At 39.5% G+C, this 24,051-nt stretch overlaps 1 protein-coding gene across 2 annotated transcripts in view; it reads left to right on the top strand.

The window, feature by feature from the left end:
* The window catches only part of INVS (inversin), a 132,557-nt gene that overhangs the window by 15,086 nt on the left and 93,420 nt on the right, over positions 1 to 24,051 (top strand). The window contains exon 3 of one of the 2 annotated variants that reach the window (XM_028505629.2): positions 5,642 to 5,808. In XM_028505629.2, coding sequence (XP_028361430.1) covers positions 5,642 to 5,808 — 167 coding nt within the window. Of the gene's footprint in view, positions 1 to 5,641; positions 5,809 to 24,051 lie in introns of those variants that run through there. The other variant, XM_036021971.1, reaches the window with a different exon arrangement.

Genomic DNA, 24,051 nt, shown 5'->3' on the forward strand with positions numbered 1-24,051 from the left:
TCCCTTCCACCCTGCACACCCTCTCCCACCCACATTACCCCCCTTTAGTTCATGTCCATGTGTCATACTTATAAGTTCTTTAGCTTCTACATTTCCCATACTATTCTTACACTCCCCCTGTCTATTTTCTACCTACCATCTATGCTACTTATTCTCTGTACCTTTTCCCCCTCTCTCCTCCTCCTATTCCCCTGTTGCCAAACCTCCATGTGATCTCCATTTCTGTGTTTCTGTTCCTGTATTAGTTGTTTGCTTAGTTTGTTTTTGTTTTTGTTTTAGGTGTGGTTGTTAATAATTGTGAGTTTGCTGTATTTTACTGTACATGTTTTTTATTTTCTTTTTCTTAGATAAGTCCCATTAACATTTCATATAATAAGGGCTTGGTGATGATGAACTCCTTTAACTTAACCTTATCTGAGAAGCACTTTATCTGCCCTTCCATTCTAAATGAAAGCTTTGCTAGATAGAGCAATCTTGGATGTAGGTCCTTGTCTTTCATGACTTGGAATACTTCTTTCCAGCCCCTTCTTGCCTGTAAGGTCTCTTTTGAGAAATCAGCTGACAGTCTGATGGGAACTCCTTTGTAAGTAACTGTCTCCTTCTCTCTTGCTGCTTTTAAGATTCTCTCCTTATCTTTAATCTTGGCTAATGTGATTATGATGTGCCTTGGTGTGTTCCTCCTTGGGTCCAACTTCTTTGGGACTCTCTAAGTTTCTTGGACTTCCTGGAAGTCTGTTTCCTTTGCCAAATTGGGGAAGTTCTCCTTTATTATTTGTTCAAATAAGTTTTCCACTTGTTGCTCTTCCTCTTCTCCTTCTGGTACCCCTATAATTCAGATGTTGGAATGTTTAAAGATGTGCTGGAGGTTCCTAAGCCTCTCCTCATTTTTTGAATTTTTGTTTCTTCCTTCTTTTCTATTTGGTTGTTTCTTTCTTCCTTCTGGTCCACACTGTTGATTAAAGTCTCAGTTTCCTTCCCATCACTGTTGGTTCTCTATACATTTTCCTTTATTTCAGTTAGCGTAGCCTTCATTTGTTCATCTAATTTGCAACCAAATTCAACCAATTCTGTGAGCATCCTGATTACCCGTGCTTTGAACTGTGCATCTGACAGGTTGGCTATCTCTCCGTTGTTTAGTTGTATTATTTGTGGAGCTTTAATTTGTTCTTTCATTTGGGCCGTTTTTTTGTTGCTGTTGTTGTTTGTCTTTGATGCTCCTGTTTCGTATCAGGTGGAGGGGCAGAGCCTTAGGTGTTCTCCAGGGCGGGGCAACCCAGTCTCTGGGTTGTGACGCAGTATGTGGGGCAGGGGTCAGAGAGGGAACAATGGTGCTTGCTCCGCTCTCTACCAGATTTCAGCCCCTTCTGCTGCTTCCCCCAAGCAAACTGGGCCCTTCTGGTGCTGATTTCCAGGGGGTGGGCTTGTGTACATTCTAGGACCCTGTGGGTCTCTCCAGTGAACTCCCCTGTAAGGCTGGGAGTCTCTCCCGGCACCTCAACCCCCACAGGTGTTTTCAATCAGTGTTTTGAGGCTTTATTTCCCCATGCTGAAGCCCTGGGTTGCACAGCCTGTCTCGCTCCCCAGTTTCACCTGGTTTATCTGGGCACGAATGTGGGACCTCCTGGTCTGCCAGCCACCTTGTGCGCCAAGCCCCTCCACAATCCGCTGCCTTGCTGGGTCCACCAGCTGCCACCTGGCTGCGAGTCCTCTCCACCTGGTCTTCTGACTCCACTTCTCCTACCAGTCTGGATGAATGTTTCTTCTTTAACTCCTTGGTTGTTGGGCTTCCATACAATTCAATTTTCTGTCAGTACTGGTTGTTTTTTTGTTTCTAAATTTTTGTTGTCCTTATTTTGGTTGTTCAAGGAGTCACAGTGTGTCTACCTACGGCTCCATCTTGGCCGGAAGTCTCATTGATCTCTGCTCTTATTATGTACTTCCTCTACTTCTTTGGGTTAAATTTGGTGTGTGTGTGTGTGTGTGTATCAAGGTAAAAGCATAGGACATTGATACTTGTATGGATATTCTAATACAAGTATTCAATGCTGTGTATTTCCTTCTAAGGTCTCCACTTGTGTAGGGTAGGAACCTTGCAACAGTATTTTTATTTCCCATTGTTCAATTTTTTAAAAATTTCCCTTGAGATTTTATCTTTAACCCATGGATTATCTATGTGTTAATTCCCAAATATTCAGTGATTTCCCACTATCATTCTGTTAATGCTTCTAGTTTAATTACATTATTGTCAAAGAACATACTTTGTATGATTTCACCTCTTTAAATCTGTTAATGTTTGTTTTATGACCCTAATATATGGTCTATTTTGGAGAATATTCCATGGGTGTTTTGAAAGACTGTCTGGCTATCATTGGGTAACATGTTCAGTAAATATCAGTTATATTCTGTTGCTTTGTAGTAGTGTTCAGTTCTTTATCCTTGCTGATTTTCATTCAATGTTTCAAGCAATTATTAAGAGAGAGGTATTGAAGTTACCAATTCTAATTATGAGCTTTTCAAGTTTTCTTTCAATTCTATCAGTTTTTGCTGCCTATGTTTTGCAGGCTGTAGTTCTGCAGAATATAGGCAGATATTTTGCCTAATGTGTCTGTGTACACACACATTAGGATTGTTATGTATTCTTAGCGAATTGGCCCTTTTATCATTATATAATGTTTTTATCTGTCTCTGCTGATTGTCTCTTCTCTGGTCTACTTTATCAGATATTAGCATAATCACTCCAGCTTTCTTTTGATTAGTGTTTGTTTACATGATATATTTGTTTAATCTTTTGCTTTTATCCTACTTATATCATTATATTTCAGGTGAGTTGCTTATAAATAGCATATAATTTGGTCCTTGTTGTTTTTTTTTAATCCTCACCTGAGGATATGTTTATTGATTTTAGAGAGAGAAGAAGTGGAGTGGGGACATGGAGAAAGAGACAGGGAAAGAGACGTCAGTGTGAGAGAGAAATGTAGATCGGTTGCCTTTTGCACACACCCCTGACTGGGGATCAAACCTGCAACCTAGGTAGTGCCCTCACTGGAATCAAACCTGCAGTCTTTTGGTGTATGGGGACACCACTCCAACTGACTGAGCCACACCTGGCCAGGGCAGTTAGGTCCTCATTTTTAAACCTATCTTTCTTTTTATTATTGTGTTTATACCATTTACCTTTAATATAATTATTAAAGTTAGGATTTAAAATTTCTAATTTATTATGTGTTTACTGTTTGTTCCCTCTTTATTTTTCTTGTTTCCCTTTTTGTTCTTCCTCTGTATTTCTTGAATGTTGTAGTATTCTGTCTTACTTTATATGTAGTAGGGTTTTTTGTAACAGCTTTATTGAAATTCACCATACATACATACCATATAATTAACCAGTTTAAGGTGTATTTTTCAGTGGTTTTTGTATATTCACAGAGTTGCACAAACATCACCACAATTGATTTTAGAACAATTTTATTTCCTCCAAAAGAAACCCTACATCCCTTAACTATGACCCCTCAACCCCCACCCCCAACCTCAGCCCTAGGCAAGCACTGGATATAGAATTCTGGGTTGAGAGCTCTTTCCTCTCCCCCTACCCCTCCCCACTTGAAAAATATTGTGTCATTGCTTTCTGGTTCTGTAGATGCTCATGGGAAACATACTGTCATTTGAATTGTTGCTCTCCTATAGGTAATGTGTTGTTTCTCTCTGGCTGCTTTCATGATTTTTTCCTTTATCTTTAGTTTTCAGAATTGATTACAACTGAGTCATCATAGATTCCTTTGGGTTTATTTTGTTTGAACTTTTCTCAGTTTCTTAGATCTTTAGGTTTGTGTGTTTCACCAAGTATGGGCCATTTCCAGCCGTTATTCCTTCAAATGTTTTCAGCCTTTACTTCTTGTTCCGCTTTTTCTGTGATGATATGAATGGTAGATACTTTGTTCTTGTCCCACAGAAACCTGAGACTCTGTTGATTCCTCCTGTTTCTATCTTTCCTATCAGTTGTTCAGACTGAATGTCTGTTGGTCTATAACAAGTTCAGTGATTTTTTTCTCTGTCATTTCTATTCTATTGATCCTGTTCGATAAAGTTTTTATTTTTTTTATTTGGTTATTTACTTACTTATTAAATATTTACCATTCTAAAATTTTCATTTGGTTCATCTTTTATATTTTCTTTCTTTGCTGAGACTTTGTGTTTTTCCATTTGTTTCAGTAGTGTTCATAGAGGTTTGTCAGATCATTTGTATCATAGTTGCTTTAAAAATGCTTGTCAGATAATTCTAGTATCTGTATCTTGACAGTGTTGGTGCCTGTTGATTATCTTTTCTTATCGAAGTAAATATTTTCCGGGCTCTTGGTTTATCTAGTAATTTTAGGTTATGTCTTATATATTTTGTATATTATATTAGGAGACTCTAGATCCTCCTTAAATCTCCTGTTTTAGGAGACTGACAATCTATTTAGGTTTGAATGAACATTTTGTTCCAATTTTGTGGACTATGATTCAAATTTCAATTTATTTTTTCTGAGCTTTGCAAGGCTTTTCACATCACTGCTGTTCTAACCATGCCATTTTAGAAACTGGCCAGTGTTCCACCCCGAGTTCAAGTCTCAACGGTTTTTCCAGTTTGATTCTGGTTAATTTCACACATGAGCTGCTCAGAGTTGTCCACAACTTCATGCACCTATTTAAAGAATTGCTTTCTTCAGCTTCCTCCTCTCCACAGTACTCCTCCACATTCTAGTTTGGAAGGAATCAAATACCACCTCGTTGCCATCGTTTGCTAATTTGGGGCACAGTGTCCATGGAGTACAGTGGTTCACAGGGCTCCTCCCAATAGTTGCTGTAATACTCAGCCAGGAGGAAAGGAATTGCAGTTTCTCTTATTGTATGTGCTTTGAGTAGAGCAGGTACAGTCGAAAGAGTTCACCCCTGCAGGGCTACCCTGTTCCCGATCATTCCACTGGGAAAATAGGCGTCTCAGGGAATTTCGAGTCTGTGCCCAGTAGTGTCTCTGGAGGACTACTTTAGCACCCAGACTGGATACATAGAGGAGGTAAAAAACAAAAACAAAAACCATCAGGGAACTCACCATCAGGTTGTTCCCAGCGTTTCATAGTTTTCTATAATCGGTCTCTCTTCTTCTCTCTACTTTTCATATATTTCTCCTGGGTGTTTACTTGTAAATAGCAGGAGGATCAGGGCAGCACACACTTGCTCCATATTGTCTAAAATGGAAAGCCAACCATGACTCGTTTTCGTATCTCTCAAAAACATACCTCAACACTGACTGTATGGCCTGCACTAAGCATCTGCTGGCAAAAGAAAGGAGTGAGGGATTAAAATCTCACAATGTTAATTTAGCATGACATAGTAGTTAAGAATATGGCCTTTAGAGTCAACAGTCATTTTGAATTTTATCTCTATCACCAATGTAATATAAACAAGTTCTTTTACTTCTCTGAGCATCAGTTTCCTGTAATACAGGGATGGTAATATTTATCTGATAGGGTCAGTAAAAATGAGGCACTATATTTAATGTGTTTACCACAGTGCTTGATAAACACTCAGTAAATGTAGTTCCTAATCATATTAGTAATAACAACAACAATTATCAAATGTCACCATCTGTTTCTTTTACTCATAGGAAACGCTGCCCTTAAAGACAAAGAAGATCAGTTTGGGAGAACACCACTTATGTACTGCGTGTTGGCTGACAGGCTGGACTGTGCAGATGCCCTCCTGAAGGCGGGCGCGGATGTTAATAAAACTGACCACAGCCAGAGAACAGCCCTGCATCTTGCAGCTCAAAAGGTGAGACGTAAAATTACTTTGAAGTATAAACGTTTTGTGCGGTAGCTATTACTTGGTGCATGGAACTGTGCAATGGACAGATGATAAAGAAATTGCAAGTGTATGACTCTTAGTTTCATGTGTTTTCTCTACAGTGAGTCTTAAAACTGCAGATAGTAAAGCACGAATACGCATCAATGGCTACTTTCACTAATCCAAGTGTCTTGAACAATAGATTTTATTTTATGATCTAGGGTTAAGTCAGGGAAAAGGAATAAAAATTGTATGTACAGTTTTATGATTGAACTGTATTACAAACCAATTTATGCATGGAAAAAAGCAATTAACAAACAAAAAACCCCACTGTGATGTTACTAGTGGTTGGGGTTAAATATTGGGAGTACTAGGAATTTTTGTACTTTCCACTGTTTAAAATTTTTTGTTTAATGAATACTACTTTTGCAATAAAAATCTGTAGTTTCCCTTCAAATAAGGGGGATTTAAAGGGCATAACAGAAATTTATTTTCTGAATATGTTTTCAACTTTTTAAAAATCTGAAACTATATCGCCTAATGTAAATGATTTCAAAAAATAAAAATGGGAAGTTTCAAATTTATTTAAAGATCTTTGTACCTGAAAACTATTTTCCCACCATAAAATTTTGGTCTATAAAATGTATTTCTAGTGCCTGGTGTTTTTATTATTTTAGGGTTATGGTATTTTTTGTGTAAGAAGCAATAAAAATTAGGTAGATCAAGCAGAAACTAATATTAGAGTTATTTCCCATTAAAAAGTGAACCAGATATAACATATTAATTGAAGGGTTAGAAAATACCTTTTCATTAGTTGAATACATAAAAAGAGACTGACATTAAGATATAGTGCTAGATGTGCTAGTTATATGTTAGGTCTGTCAGGTTATTTCCAAAGTTACTGCTTTTCAATTTGCTTTTCACTAAGTAATTTTTTAAAAATCTCTCTCATTTTCAGTCTCACTTTTAACTACTACTCAGGTACTTATAACCTTTCACCTAGGCTTGTCAGCTGTTAAAATGATTTATTCGGAAAGGGTGACTCCATTTAACTTCTTTTCATGAAGTAAATATTTCAGACTGGGAATAGCCCCAATATTAAGAATTTGATCTTTTAAAATTGTGATTCGTTTAGATTTAAAACTCAGCTTCAGAAATGGTGATTGGAGAAGACTAACTTAATATCAGTGGGCCCTGTGGGGAAAAGTAAGTATCCAAACGGATGACCCCACAGTAAGACATTTGTGTGGAGGTGTGCGATGAAAGAAGAGAGTGCACACCCAGCCATGCCAGCTCAGCTGCGGGTCTCCTCACAGGATGCAGTGCCTTGTTTTCTTTCGCTCTTCGTTTTGCCTTTATTTTCTTAATTGTGATTTTTCTAAATGTCAAGGAATAAATAGAACCATGATTTACATGTCACAATTTACATAGCTGACTTCATAAATAACAAAGTTTCATGTTCTTCTGGCTATCTGATAATTATGCATTTCCCATCTCTGTGCTGCAGTTTGTTTTTCTGTGTTGCCAAAAGCAGTAATATATCTTTAGGCTATCCTAGCATTGGTAGAGTTTCCAGGATAATGTTGGTAATAATTCTTTAGTACTCTGTCTGTGCATGTCAAACCTGGCTATTGTGTTTGATCTTGTGCTTCATACAAAGCCACCATTATTAAGGAATCAAAGTTTGCATAGATCAGGAAGGAGTAAGATGGTGCAGGGTCCAGAAATAACTTCTGCAGAATAGTTGTAGATGACATGCGTTCCAGGTCTGCAGCACACCCTGCCCCTAAGCAGACACAAGCACAAGCTCTCTTTAGAAAAAACCTCTTCACCTTGAACTTCTAGGATTCCCTCATCTTAACACAGATCAAACATGATCCACAGTGAAACACATGAGGAAGCAATCTACCATGAGTAAGAGCAAAAATGATAAGCAGATTTATTCCATCAAAAACATTAGATATTGCCATCATTAGAAACACAATATAAAATAACCATTGGTGGAATGTTTAAAGATATAAAAGGAGAAATCAGAAAAATGAGCAGCCCATAAGAACCTTTCATAACGAGGCATAAGTTCTGACCATGACCACTTAATTTAGAATTACCCGTCTGCCAAAAACATCTCCCAAAACTGAATGAAATATATACAGTGCGTTGTTTGAAGGCACTGAGAGCAGTCAGCATAAGCAAGATCTAAGAAACTGCGATCATTCAGAGAAGGGAAGCATGTGAAATTAGCTCCACATTTATTCTGATTTTTTCCTTAAGGCATTTTCCAAATTGGAATTCAAAAGAATACAATCCAAGCCGGAAGCTGTAATCTTTGTAGGCTGAGAAACCCAGATAGCACTTGGAGTTGGCGGTGGCTGGGTCTTGAAGGGCAAAGTCCTGGAGAGAAGGCAACTGCAGTGAAGGAACTCAAAAATCTGGGTATAGACTCAGGGTATAGACTCCTCACAAATTATTAGCAGATTCCTACACTGTGCTATTATAGGGTGAGGCTCTCAAAACCCAGCAGTAAACAACAGCTGGGAGACTAAAGAGCTAAGCAGACATGGTTTTAAAACTATACTATATTTTCAAGTCTTTTATGATATAACAAATAACTTTTGTGTAGGGGTCCATCCATTATCATTTTAAAACATATGAATAACCAGTTTTCTCCGGACAACCTCCCTCATTAATTTTCAGCCATTTAGTATCCGATGTGGGCTCATGCCAGGCTTTTTTGTGCTATGTACTTCACATGCTTTTATTTTTTAATTATGTTTTTAACATGAAGGGTCCTGACTACTAGGGAACAACTTAGGAAATACAAAAATTGAAGTTACATGATCACAGGACATGGGGACTTTAGGGGGACTAATATGGCAACTCAAGGTACTTTGGAAGAAGAGAGCAGAGTTATATAGGAAGCTATGCAGAAGTGCGCACTCAGAAGTGTGCCATTTATGTAATCATCAATACTCATGTGTATGTGCATGCAGTCGTTCATTCCACGTGCTGAAACTGTTACTGTGTGACAGGTACTGTGCTAGGCCTTGGAATACAAAAAGGTGAAAGACATGATTCCTGCTCTTAACATGTTTGCAAAGATCATGGGTAAATATATCCAGTGATAATTAAAGTTGGTCTGTCTACCTTACAATACCAAAGTGTTTTATAAAATCTCAATCGGCACAACATGTAAATAGTCATTATTATTATTGACCTGAAGAGCAACCATTCTCATATGTTTTTTATGTTTTTGCTTTTTTTTTGATAGCAAACTATATTATGTTATCTTTCTTGAAGGTGGTTAGTAGGAAAAGCTCACATTCCCATAGTGTTCCATTCATGTCTCTACCAGGGCCCCATTATCCTGTACTGTCTTTAGTGCTTACTTATCTCTTTCCCGCTAGATTAGAGCTCCAGGCAAGAATCTCGTTTTATTTATTTTTGAATCCCCCCAGAATCTTACAGTGTCTGACATATCTAGGCTGAATGAATGAATATATATTATGTTACTTATATTGAAAGTTATTATTAATACAAATGCTAGACATTTTGTTTATTAGAAACATTCATCCACTTTCAAAATACATATATGGGAAAATCTTATTGAGCCGTGGTGATTGGCGTAGTTATTTTGACACATATTCGCTTCTCTGGAAACAAATTGCTGATAGTCCAAGCAGCCAGGGAAATGGTACCCATGAGAATAAAATTAATCTCAATATACTGAACATCTGCATCTAATTTGTTTCTCGTTTAGTACCCTTGGTTTAATCCCAGAAAGCAATCAGTCATAATTTCTCTAGGTTTCTCACAAAAGATATGTAATTGTTGGAAATGTTTTGCTCCAGGGAAGCTACTATTTCTCTGACTTCCACAGATACATTTATTGTTACTAAGGGTCAAAAAACTTTAGCAGCCTTACTAAATGCTCATAGTTATGCATCTTTAATCTTCCAGGAGGTTATTAATTTGGCTTCAAGAAGATTAAGGTTATATACTTTGAAAAATTATATCATGTTGAACACAAAAATTAAAGAAGCTGCAGATTATAGTTTGTTTTTTTCCTTTTTTAAATCACAAACAGAATGTTCTATTCATCAATGAAAACTTATTACTAATCACCAGTTTTCAAAATATGTTGTTTCCATGTTAGTGATTTTACCAAAATTAAAGGAGCGGAGTAGAATACCTCTGAAACTCCCATTCTTTATTTTATCCTGAAGTTCCCAAACTGGCATCAAGTTTGTCCCCTTCTGATCTGTAAACCTGCCCTCTGGTTTTGCAGTTTAGAAGCTGGTTTCAAATATTTATCATCTTACATTCAAATGAGTGTTCTAACCAAAACCGGAATTGGTCTATTTTAAAACAAATCTGAGAATTGAAATCAAAACCTCTGTGTCTCTTACTCCTTTGATTGTATTTAATGTCTTGCATGGAGGAAATTTATAGTCACAAGGAACAACATTATCAACACATCTTGATTGAAATCACTACTTTGAAGTTTTCTAACGTAGCTCTAGGAAGGAAAAAAATATTTACTTTCATTGTCACTTCATAGCAGTTACAATAGTTGAATTATCTTATTTTTCTATATGTAAGTAAGCTGAGGTATAGGTTGACTTCTTCAAGGCCACGTTGTCACTTGTAGAGTCAGGAATTAGCTTGTTTTCCCGGTTTCCAGCTCAGTGCTCATGATAAAGCTTCACCAACAGAGAAATTACATGCTTCTCTGAAGCTTACTTCCTCAGATTCTGGTTCTCCTGTCCTAGAGTCATTCCCAAACCCAGTTTCCCAGTCAAAATCCCAGAGATGTACCTGAGGGTTTCTTTCTCGTGGGCCAGATGCAGAATTTGGGCTGAGAGCTTCTGCCTCTAGGGTCAGTGTTGTTCCTTTATGATGTAATCCCTCTCAAACACAGTAAATCAGCCTTGCAGATTGTATTTTAAAGTCTGCATGGCTTGCAGAATTTTGTTTTGAACATGATCACATGTGTTACAACCGTATTCATCTTCTAATCATCTTTATCTCTTCACTGACCCCCACTTTTACTAAAGTCATAAAAATACAAGCATCTGCTCTCCATGAATAGGTTAGAGATCCCCACAAGCCTAGATTCCCATGGAAACCAATCAAAAGCTAAAAGGAAAAGAAAGAGTATATATTGAATTTCTCCGAGACCTACAGCTTGTTTTTCATTAGAGTCATGCTGATCTCTGTCCAACTCTGGGCATGGGCCAGTGAATATTTTTACAGCTGATAAAAAGGAACTTCAGATCCACTTACTTTCATTTAAACTTTTAAAAAATTAATTTTGTACATAATGTTATGAGGGAGGAACAAAATTTTCTCTACCCTTCTAAGTGGTTCTGCCTGGTCTAATTAAATTTACATGAGACAGATTAACCAGAGAAAATAACCAAATTTAATTACACATGTATGGGAACCCCACATGCTTGAGAGAGTCAGAGATGGAAAGTTAAGATGAGGTATATGTGGCATCCTGAGCTAAGGATGAGGTCAGGCACCTCGGGGCTTCAGGGGGGAGGAAGGTCATTCTCAGGATAGGAGCAGATGTTCAGTAACGAGAAGTTTGCCCTGCCATATAGATAACTCATGAGAAGTCCCTTCTGGTAGTAAATCTTATTATGGGCAAAGGTGCAAATTTAAATTCTTTAAGGGAAAGGTAAACATTTCTCATGAGTCCACAGCGCCTTGATTGCCTTTAGTCCAAAATAACTCACATGGGAAAGCAGCACGTGTTGGAGAGGCCTGTTCTGAACCCCTTCAACATCAACTCTAAAGAAAATCGGAGCATCAATTTGCTGATTACCTTCTTATGTCGTAAGACCATATTTGTCCATATAATTTCCTGGTTTTTTCCTGTTCCTATTTTACTGTTGTACAGAGAGCGAGAGGGAACCAGGGCCCACCATTCCTGTGGTGTGAATTTTGGCAGCCCCTGGGCACAACATTTCCCCCCATCAAACATAGGGCCCCTATACTTCTTTGACTGTTAAGCTTTTACAAAGCTCAAATAATAATTTACTAATGTGATAACAGAAATGTAACCAAAATACCAAAGTGAGGGAACTCAAGAAAGCCAGGGAGGAAGCAACTGGGGAGAGCAGGTTGTAAATTTGAATAAGGTCATCAAAATCGTCTCCATTGAAATGTTGACATTGGAAGGAAGACTTGGAGGAGGTGAGGAAGTTAGCCATGCAAATGGCTGATGGAAGAACTTTTCTCATTCCAGGCAGAAGGAACAGTCAGAATGAACACCTTATAATGGGAGCATGCCTGGAATGTTTGGGGGGTAACAAGGAGGCTAGCGTGATGTCATGAGTGAGCGAGGGAAGAGCAGTAGGTGGAGCAGTAGGTGATGACGGTATGAAAGAAATGGTCGCCAGATCCTCCTGTAGGGCCTTTTGGCCGCTGTTAGGAATATGTTTTTACTGTGAATGTGATGAGGCATTGGAAGATTCTGAGCAAAGGATATTCTGACATGTATCTTAACATTGTAATTGTTCTGGCCAAGAAATGTTTCTCCAGTTTTACTCTGACCTATTCATTCTTCACATAATTGCTTTCAAGTCTCCTTCCCTAGTCCCTTTTACCATATATGCACACAGTTGCTTAAATTCCCCTGAAGTAAGACACCTGGTGTAGGTCAGTTGGTCTGATGACCATTAACATTTTGGCAACCAAACACAGTTGATTCATGTTTAAGGTTTTTCAAATAAAATCTCAAAGTCTGCTTTATGCTTACTACTGCTTAAACTAATCCTGTATTCATACTGTTGTGGTTTTGGACCCAAGTGTAGCATCTTATTGTATCCATATTTAATCATGTCTTTGAACTTCCCGGATTTAGGTAGGGTTTACCATTACCTCCTTCGTTCCTCCAGTACCTACGTACTCAACCACTAGTATGTCACCTGTCACACTGAGACATATTTATTTGTTTACACATTTGATTTCCCCACAGACAATGAACATATTAATATCAGGACCAGCGTCATAGTCATCTCTTTATTTTAGTGCCTAGTGCATAGCCAATATCCATTTCATGCTTAGCGAATTGAGTTGGGTTCATCATGCAAGCTGTCAAGGTCCTCTTGATTCTCAAATCTGTCATTCAGTATAGCTGTCATTTCTCCCAGTGTGAGTCACCAGAGTTTTCATCCTAGTCTTTGATATCAAAATAGATCCTGCCTGCAGAAAAGTGTAAGCGTTGAAACACTGCTACTAAAATCAGCTTCATCAATTTAAAATACTATTTTATTCTTTCTTTCTTTATACCTGCCTAAACAATGTCATCAGTGGTAACTAGGTCTCTTGAAAATTTTATATAATCTATCAGAGTCCACTTGTTTGCCATTCCAGTTCTGATGTACATGAAATTCATTTATTCATTTGTTCAACAAATTCATTTTTAGTATTAGCTATGTTTTAGGCATTATACCACTTATATGACAAGGTCTGTCTGGAAAAATTTCAGCCATCGTTAATATAACAAGAACAGTTTGCGTGACCTGACGTCCCCTGGCAGCCAAGGAGAGTGGACTGGAATGCACATGTGTGAATAATGACAACTTCACTGTGCTAAGTCAGTGGGGACAGTAGATGCTGTTGAGTGAGCATGTGTACTGTGTGGCCGTCCCATTCAAAATGACTGAGCGAGTAGAGCAACAAATCTGCATCAAATTTTGCATTAACCTTGAACATTCTTCCATGGAAACTATTCAGATGATTCAGAAGGCTGCAGCTATGGGCATCTGGTGATTGGCAGCTTCATCATGACAGTGTGCCGGCTCATGCATCACGTCTCGTGCAGAGCTTCTTGATAACACAAATCACCCAGGTGACTGAGCCCCCACTACAGCCCAGATTTGGTGCCCTGCACAAAAGATTTTGACTTTTCCCTAAACTAAAATCACCTTTGAAAGGGAAGAGATTTCAGACTGACAATGAGATTGAGGAAGATACAACAGGGCGGCTGATGGCAATTGGGAGAACTGTGTGAGGTCCTAAGATGCCTACTTTGAAGGGTCTGAGGCGTCATTGTCCTGTGTACGGTGTTTCTTGTATCTTGTGTCTTCTTCAATAAATGTCTCTATTGTTCGTATTACATGGCTGGATACTTTCTGGAGAGACCTTGTATATCTTGAAATATTAAATTCAACCTGTGTCAATAAATTTAAAGTCTTTCACATTCTGAATCGTCATGAAATTAATATTTCACCAATAAAACTAGTCATTATCAAAAATTTATTGAGAATAGTCAGTTTATCTCAACCAATTTTAAATTTCACAAGACATGGTTTATATCTTTTAAAAATTTTCATTCATATCCTTTCTATCTCTTTGTGATTCATCAGCCTAACTCTGCAAACCATTTGTTAGGAATCTGAGCTAAAATATGAGACCGTACTTACAAACTTCTAGCCATGTATGTAACTGTTTGGTGGTTTCAGTGTTTTTCAAATTGTAAGCTAATGCAGCCTGTGTGTGTTTATGTGTTTGTGTGTACATGTGCACACAGGTGCATGCTTTGTTATCTTAAATTGTTATTTAATTGAATGGTAAGGTACATATATATCAAATGTTAAATATACTGTGAAGGTTCACAATGCACTATCTGGGACTGGGGAAAACCTTCAATCTGTGAATGAAAGCATAGAAGCAGCAGGAAAAAGATTAATACGTATAGCTACATAGAAATAAGAAAGACTTTTCCTTCCCAGAAAACATCATAAGCAAATAAAAAGGAGACAAACTGGAAAACAATATTTGCAAGTTCTGCAATTAACAAAGGGTTAACATACCTAATAACTAAATGGAAAAGGAAAAAAACAATGACTAAAAAATGAGCGAGATATGAACAGATAGTTCAAAAGAAAAGGAAATGCAAGTGGTCCTACCATATGTGAAAATATGCTCAACATTGTTTGGCATAAGAGAAATGCAAGTTAAAATTACGATGAGATCATGTTTTTCATCTGTCGGATTGGCAAAAGTCAAAGAGTTTGATAGTGTGCTCTGATGACAAAACTGTTGCTGGAGGGAATGAAAAATAATACCACCTGTATGGGGAGGGAATCTTAACAATATCCAGCAAAATTAACTAGAGTATGCATTTACCTTTGACTCAATATTTTCTCTCCTAGGAATCTATGCCAAACACATAGTACAGAAAAATAAATGATGCATGCACAAGGCTCTTTAATTGTGGTGGAATTAAATAGTGTTGTATCTACACAGTGGAATACTATGTAGCTATAAAAAGTAATGCAAAATATTTTTTATCTCCTAAACCACACTCCCGTAGCTGTCCTCTTGCTCTGTATCTATGAGTCTGTCTGTTTTGCTGGTTTGTTAATTTTGTTCATTAAGTCCACATATGAGTGAAATCATATGGTATTTGTCCTTCTCTGACTGGCTTATTTCTTTTTCTTTTTTTATCTTGTTTTCTTTAAGTATGTTTTATTAATTATGCTATTATAGTTTTCCCAGTTTTTTCCTCCATTTTCCCCCCTCCACCCTGCCCCACCAACCCTCCAGCATCGCCCCCGCACCCCGCTTAGTTCATGTCCATGGGTTGTACATATAAGTTCTTTGTGTGACTGGCTTATTTCACTTAGCAGAATGTTCTTGAGGCCCATCTATGCTGTAACAAAGGGTAAACTTTTCTTCTTTTTTATGCCCAAGTTCTACTCCATTGTGTAAATGTCGCACAGTTGTTTTATCCACTCATCTACTGATGAACACCTAGGCTGCTTCCATATCTTGGCAATTGTAAATAATGCTCAATGAACGTAGGGTTCTTTCAGATTAGTGTTTTGGGTCCCTTTGAATGTATTCCTAGAAGTGAGATAGCTGGGTCAAAAGGCAGATCGATTTTTAATTATTTGAGGTATCTGAATACTGCTTTCCACAGTGGCTGCTCCAACCTGCATTCCCACCAGCAGTGCAAAAGGGTTCGCTTTCTCCACATCCTCACCAGCACATGTTGTTATTCATTGATGATAGCCATTCTGACAGGTGTGAGGTGATATCTCATTGGTTTTTAATTTGCATTGCTCTGATAATTAGTGACATTGAGCATCTTTTCTTATGTCTGTTGGCCATCTGTATGTTCTCCTTGGAGAAGTGTCTATTCATGTCTTTTGCCCTGATTTTTAAATTGGATATCTTTGGATGTTTTTTGGTGTTGAGTTTTATAAGTTCTTTACAAATTTTTGACATTAACCTTGTGTCAGATGTATCAGAGAATATGTTCTCCTCTTTTGGAAACTAATATTGTATTTTGCTACTTTGCTGAATCCATTTATCAGTTTCAGTAGTTTCTAGGTGGAATCTTTAGTATCTATATAGTATCAAGTCATCTGCAAATAATGACAGTTTTACCTCTTCCTTTCCAATTTGGATGCCTTTTATTTCCTCCTCTTGTCTGATTGCTGTGGCTAGGACTTCCACTACTATGTTGGATAAAAGTGAACATCCCTGCCTCTTTCCCTATCTGAAGGGAAATGCTTATAGATTTTGCCCATTGCAAATGATGTTGGCTGTAGTTTGTCATATATGGCCTTTATTGTGTGCATGTATGTTCCCTCCATTTCCACTTTGCTGAGGGTTTTTATCATAAATGGAGGCTAGATATCATCAAATGCTCTTTCTGCACCTATTGATAAGATCGTATAATTTTTACCCTTCATTTTGTTTATGTGGTCTATCACAGTAACTGATTTGCGGATATTGTACCAACCTTGCATCTCAGGAATAAACCCCACACGATCACTGTACATGATCTTTTTAATGTATTGCCGGATTCGGTTTGCTAATATTTTGTTGAGGATATTTTGTTTGCATCTATGTTCGTCAGGGATATTAGCTTATAATTTTCTTTCTCTGTAGTGTCTTTATCTGGTTTTAGAATTAGGACAATGCTGGCCTGGTAAAATGAGCTTGGGAGTCTTCCCTCCTCTTGAATTCTTTAGAGTGGTCCTGACTGGCTTCTGGCCCTGGGGTCACACTTACCACAGTGGTGTCTACCCTGAGATTATTGACATGCTTATTGAAGGGCTTTTTTTCCCCTTAACCTGTAATCACTAATCCATCTGGAATTTCCCTTTGAAATAGTCAGAATGCAATTTCAGATAAAAACAAAATATGTGGGTGGACACAAAAAGGTACCTATTGTAAGATTCCATTGACAGGAAACTTCCAGACTAGGTAGAGCAACAGAGATGGAAAGCAGATCGAAGGTTGCCAAGGGCAGGAGGAGTGGCGGGTGAGTCCTTCTGGTGGAGCGTCCTGCAACTAGATAGTGGTGGTGATGCTGTGCAACCTCATGAAAGTATGTCATGATCAGGAATGGCACGCATTTAAAATATGAACAACACCTTTTATTTATTATTTTAAATGATAAAAATAGAAAAGCAAAGGATAAAAATAAAAAGAATACAAGAAAAAAACAAAAAGAACCCCAAATAATAAAATTTTAAAAAATAGAAAACTGAATCATACTATGGAGAAAATAAAACTATAACAATGAAAGCAAATAAAAGAAACAAATCAGAGAATGAAGGAAAGCAAATTCAACAGGTGCAACAGGCAGTTCTAGAGCTGGCCCTGATTCATTTTCCAGGGGAGCCCCCTCTCTGTGGTGGGAACCAGGGCAGGGTTGAGGGAGGCTCTTCAGGCAGGGGTGGTGGGGCCTCAGTCAGGACCAGCCCCAGCTTCAGAGGTGCAGCCGGTGTGACCACTGAAGATGCCTCAACCACTGGAGGCGGACACCCCTCCAGGTCCAGAGCAGCCTCCTGGGCTGGTGCTGGAGTTGTGAGAGGAGAAAAGTTCACCTATGTGCCTGCATTTCCATGTGCTCCCTAAAGACAGAACATAGAGCCCAACAGCCACCCCAGGACATCCTTTCTCATGGGCAGTCCAGCACATGGGTGGTCTGAAGCTAGTCTTTGCTCCTGGCCAACTTCTGCAGGTACTCCCTGTGTATCTGGCATCAACCCCTCCCCATAAACTTGTATGGGTCTCTACCCCATGCCAACCCCACCTCCCCCACCTTTTCATCCTTAGGCTCCATCTTCTTGGGTTCCTGGTCACCTGGCACTGTGTGTTGAATGTGGGCACTGTGCCCCAGGCTGCATTTGGAAGTGACGAGCTGGCTGTGGAGCCCAGGCGGCTTTGGGGGTGGTATCCTCCAGCAGTCCACTGGGCCTGGTTCCCCAGACCCCCAGGTGGCCAGTCACCTTGGGTGTGCTCAGGCCCTCAACAATGTGGCACACCTGCCTCTTGCTGGTGGACATGGGACAGGGTCTTCATCAACCAGCTGCCATTCCTCCATGACCTGGGTGGAGCTCTGCAATGACAGTGACTGGCAGCTGGTCCAGTAGCCTCAAGCCCTGCCTGGTCATAGTCACTTAGTTGCTGCTGCTTCTTCCCACCAGACCTTCTGCTTCCAGATCTGGCCCAGCCGCAGGTCTGCACAGACCTCCACGCAAAGGAAATGAGATTCCCCTCCAGGGCTCAGGATAAACCACAGGCAGAGGGCACCAGCCACACTTGATATTCACCCAACCAGCCTTGACCTGGGGTATGAACATGACCGGCCCACCAGACTGCTAACCACCCTGGCCTATTCCCACTAGGGCAGACTCCCCTTGTGAACCCCCTTGTACACGCGCGTGTGCACACACACACAGGGAGGGGACATAGGGCTGCTTAGGTGGGATCGGAGTGGTGGTCTGGCTCAAACAGAACTGCCCTGGGCCACTCTGTGTTACCTTTGGGTCCCGCCGTGAAAACGGCCACAAACGTCTGGAATGAGTGTGGAGCCGGCAGCAGCCACAGTGGAACATACTGTCACCGCTGCCTCTTTTGGGGCCACAGCCTCAGGACACTGGCAGATGACAAGAAAATGTCCTGTCAGGTGTCAAAGTGCCCAGCCAAATGAGCCAGGGAGAGGCAGATTTAGAATGTGGCTGCCTGGTTACCAGGGTTCCAAGTTCTGTTGGGCTCTGTCGTCGGGAAGAGAGGTCACTGCGTGGTGCAGCTCAGTGTAGTAAGGTCACCACCTGGGTCCCCCTACCCTGAGCACCTCCTCAGAGAAGATCGCTGACTGCACTTCTTTTTTTCCTTTTTGCACAGTATTTTTTTACGTTACCATTCATCCCCTTAAACCCCTCTCCCACAGTCACCACTCTGTTGTCCACGTCTATGAGTCCTTTTTCCTTTTTTCTCCATCCCCAAGTGAATGAAAAAGTATAGAATATTGTGTATGGTCTGTCATAGAGGAACTTATAATTCAATTGACAGTGGCAGGCTAGACTTGGTGTGCATGGGACTGAAGTCATCACTGGGATGGGGAAAAAATGTGTGGAATTGCAACCAGAAATAATAGGAGGTATCCCAGCAAGAGGAACCAAAGGCATCCTAGAGTACAAGATACGCTGAGATGTGGAGATGAGGAAAGTGGGTCATCTGTCAGCAAGACCTCAGCCACAAAGTTGAAAGAGCAGATGAGGTATGAAAGACACCATTCCTTAGGAATACTCGCAAAGGAGAAGAGTTGAAGAAATTTGAACAGTAGGCTGGTTTTTAAGTTAGTGTATAAGAAGCATAATTATATCCCCAGTGCCTAAGACCATAATAGTGCTAGATGGATGGATGGATGGATGGATGGATATATAGGTATCTATTTTCCAGACCCTGAGGTACAAGATTGGGAGTGTATCTCAGGAGCAAGACAGAAAATTGGGGCATGACCATAATAACATTAAGGCATCCAAGTCGACTCTCTCTGATCCCACCAATGAGCTAGACTTAAAATTTTCCTTGATTAGAGTCAAAGTAAGTCCAAAGCTGGGAGAAAGATAGAATGCAGATCACAGTATCTAGAAGCAGAAAGATTTAAGGACCTTATCTTGTTCAACTTTTGAGCAGCAAGAAGAACCTTCCCAGAACACTGTGGCAGACTTTCCTTCCATCCTTTTGGCTCCCAGACATAATCTACAGTCTTGGCAAGGAGGATGAAATTGCCATGATTGTTTTTACCAACCAAAGCCACTGTGTGGATTTAATGAGGGTCCAGCTTCCTCTGAAGGACATGACCAGTTAAAGGAGGATCAACAAAAATCAGGGTGCTGTTAGCCTGGAAGACGATGGGCATAGATGTTAGGCAGGCACCCTTGTAGTGTTGGCCGCAGCTTCTGTGGACACTTACAGGGCTTTGTGGACCTAACTATTCTATCTATTCTAACTGTAGAGCAGCGATTTACAACCTTTTTCATCACATGGCACACATAAAGTAATTACTAAAATTCTGTGGCATAGAATATATTTTTTGCTGATCTGACCAAAAAATAGGTATAATTTTGATTCATTTATGCCAGATGGCTGTTGTGCTGGCTGTTGTGTTGGCTGTTGTCATTTTCTTATTTGATAGTCAAAGGGAAAAGCGGTCAGTGCCCCTGACTAATTAGTCAGGTATTGTATGTTTTAAAAATTCTGGTAGCACACCAGTTGAAAATCACCAACCTAAAGCAATGAACATAGGCCACTTTTGTGGAATTCCCTCCTATGTCTCTGCCCTTCAGCTCTAGGCTACAAAAAAGCCAGCTATACCAGCTTTGCCTACAATGGAAGTGGCTTAACACCCTACCTTGTTGTCCTTTCTATTGTTTAGCAAATGTGGATATCTTTGCCTGAATGCTCCTAAATAAGGGAATAATCACTTAGCTTTGTCAGCGGCAACTATGGGCACCACCTAACATGTTATCGCTTGGACCCACAAGTTTGAGAACTGTAGTTGTGAAGAGCACTGGTCTGAAAAGCAAAGAGTTCATTTAGTTATCAGAGAGTTAGTTATTGTGCACCTACTACAGATCACAAGGTATTGTTTTATATGTTTGGGATACAGGAGCGAACAAAGCAAAACAGGTCCCTGCCTTCAAGGAACTTACATTTTGTTGGTGGAAAATAAATAAGTGAATAAGTGTTATAAAATATAAGATGGGAAAAATAAGGCTGATATAGAACAAGGAGCCTAGGGGTTGCAAATATAAATAGGGTGATCAGAATAAGCCTCACTTAGGAAAGGAACATTAAGCGAACATTTAAAGGTTAAGAGAGAAGAAACCTTGCAGGGAGAGAGAATGCCAAGTGCAAAGACCCTGAGATGGGTACATGCTATTTACAAGGAGCAATCAGCAAGAAAGCCAGTGTGGCTCCAATGGAGTGAGGAGGAGGTCAGAGATCATATAAGGCCTGTTTAAGGATTCTTAAGATATTTAAGGACTCTGCTTTTACTCTGCATTAGAGGGGAAGGTTACTGAAAGTTTTGAGCACAGAAAATATGATCTAACTTATATTTTGAAAGGCTCATTCTAACCGCTGTGCTGAGGGTAGACTGTCAAAAGGCTAAGGATTGAAAAAGACCGATTTGGAAGCCGAAAGATGCCGCTGCCTTGCACCAGAGTGGTAATGCTGGAGGTGATAGGAAGTGGTCCAGTTTTAAATATATTTTGAGTTTACGGATGAATTATTGATTTAAGAGGAAGAGACGATGATGTTGACACTAAGGTTATTTTAAGCCTCATATCTTCTTAAACATTTTATTAGGGAGAACTTCTGCCCTTCCCATGTCCAAGCAAATCCCAGATATTATGTGAATATTTATTTCTAAACAAAAATAACTCTTTTTAAATATAACCATTGTAATACTAAAAATTCAACAAGAATTATTTAGTATCATTATATCATAAAATAGCTCATCAGTGTTCAATTTCTAAATTATTTAATAAATGATAAATGTTTTTTTATTTACATTTGTTTCAATCAGGATTCAAGTAAGGGCTATATCTTGTGATTGGTTTATGTCTTTTAAGTATTTTTTTTAATTTATAGATTTCTCCTCCATCTCTATTTTTTTTCCTTAAAGTTTTTTTATAATTGTGGCTTAACTCCTAACGTAACTAAAGTCTCACCTACACAGATTCTCTCAGTCTAAATTATGTTCCTCTGTCTTGTGTATTCCTTGTGAATTAGTTATTGGATCTATAGACTTGATCCGATTCGGATTCAGGGGTTTTTTTTTTTTTGGCTAAACTACTTCATTGTTATGATACCTTTCTCATCAGGGGACACATAATGTTTCATTATCTCTATGTGACATTAGTAGTTACTGATGTTCATTGCTTAAAGCAAATTGTTTATTAGGAACTGCAAAATGGTGATATTCTATCATTCCTTCTATAACTGTTAGCAGGAATAATTCATTAAAGAGAAACTTCATATAGAAAAGGAAGAATAAATCCTTGATTTTTTTGTCTCTTTATTTATTTACTAGTTTTCAAAATAAGGAGTTGGTTTCCCGTGTCCTTCTGTTTCTGAACAGTAACGGGATTCTACTGCCTGCTGCCCATCGGCAAAGTCCAGAGGCAGAGGTTTGATGAAAAAGGTTGTTTATTCCCAACCTGCACAATTTTAGAAGAATGGCAGGCTCCCCCCTAGAACACCCAAAGAATAACCCCGCCACCCTTTGCCAGATTAGTTCAAGGCTGTGCCTGGAGTTCCTTCTCCCATTTAAAATACCATCCTTTGGGAAACGCAGGCAGCTGCAGCACCATCATCCAGGTGGTTTAGCTTGCTCCAGCTCACAGTCCAGTTCTAGGCATCTTTCTGGAGTCTGTGTGTGTGCAGCCCATGCAGCCACTCCACCGTCACCACTTCCTGTGCGCTGGGCCTGGGGCCACTGCCAGACCACGTGGTTTCTAGGGCCACTGGACCACAAATGCCCCAGCCTCCAACAAGATGAGTAAGGGGTAGGAGAAGAGGCAAACACCTCTGCCCTCTTTCAGTTTAAATCTCCAGTTCCAAAATTCAGTATACTCCAGAAGCATCCAGCACCCCGGCCAGTCCTATAGGCAAGACTGGCAAATCAGCACCTCCTCCAACCACCATGTTAACCTCCGTGGTACACATGTTGTTGTGACCTCTTGTTATCTCTTCTACCAGGAATTGGAAGTGGGGTAGGAGAGAGCTGGCCTCTGTCAATCGCTGTCAGTATCTACATGCAGCTTCTCTGCCCATGCGCGTCAGGCACTGTGCTAGCTCAGTTGCTGCAGCAACGCAAGGCTGAATGCAGTCTCTCCAGCACTGTATGGGGTGTTTTCTGTGACCCCTCCCTTCTCCCCAGCAATCTCCCTATATCAATTCCATGATGAACAATTAATTTTTCTTTTTTCCTTTTTAGCATCATCATATACAAGGCATAAGATTTTTTTAGTGTCATTTTAACATATTTGTTCTATCAACCCATTGTTATTATCCTTAATTGATATTCAAATTACTTCATCTTTGGTTGTGAAAGGTCCTTCAAGTTGGTTCCTTAAAGACCTGTGGTTCCTGGATTGTTCTGACGTGACCCTATTATATGATAGCTTCCTTGCTATCTGATGACTAAACATTCCAGATTCATTTCTGTATTTTTTGTTCCCAACTTAGAATCAGCTATTTCTTCTAGGAACTATGGTTCCTGATAGCAAGGCAAAGTGTTTGGAGACCACAGTCTACTATGCAGGAGTGCTCCTTGTCTCTGTGCTAGTGATTGTTTCTAAGCCTTTACAGTGGACACTGCTTGGAAATTTTTTTTTAATAAAAATATGGTTTTGTCACTTCCTATTCTAATTCAGAACTAAGGTGTATATATTTTCACCTAACCTCTTCTATCTTACATCTCTGCTGCTTTTCTCACCCGGGTGGGAATGAGAGAATATTATATAGAGTAGATGAAGAAACGGGACTCAAAGAGTTTGAGTAATTAAGTGGCAGAGTGCAGGATTCAAACATAGATCTGACTTCAAAGGCTTTGCTTAAATTCATCTTTTAAAAATTTGGCCTGACACAGCTCCCTAGCTTCAAAGCATAGTGCTTTTCATAGAACTGCTAGGTAGAGAATTCAACTCAATTAACATGTACTAAGTGGCCATTTTAATGCAAAATCCTGTTCTCTGGTGTAAGGCTGATGATGTTCATCAGCAAATCTGATGTCTGTCAGCTCTACATTCTAAAAATTACCCAGAATTCAACCTTCTCTCTCAACACCTCTCTGCCACTACCCTGGTCATAGTGACCAGATGTCTTGGATTGGATTACCTACTATATTAGCCTTGCTTGGATTACTGTAGTGGCCTCCCAACTGGCCTTTGATTTCTGTTC

The sequence above is a fragment of the Phyllostomus discolor genome, chromosome 3 (assembly GCF_004126475.2).
Source record: "Phyllostomus discolor isolate MPI-MPIP mPhyDis1 chromosome 3, mPhyDis1.pri.v3, whole genome shotgun sequence".
In the NCBI taxonomy this organism is placed as follows: domain Eukaryota; kingdom Metazoa; phylum Chordata; class Mammalia; order Chiroptera; family Phyllostomidae; genus Phyllostomus; species Phyllostomus discolor.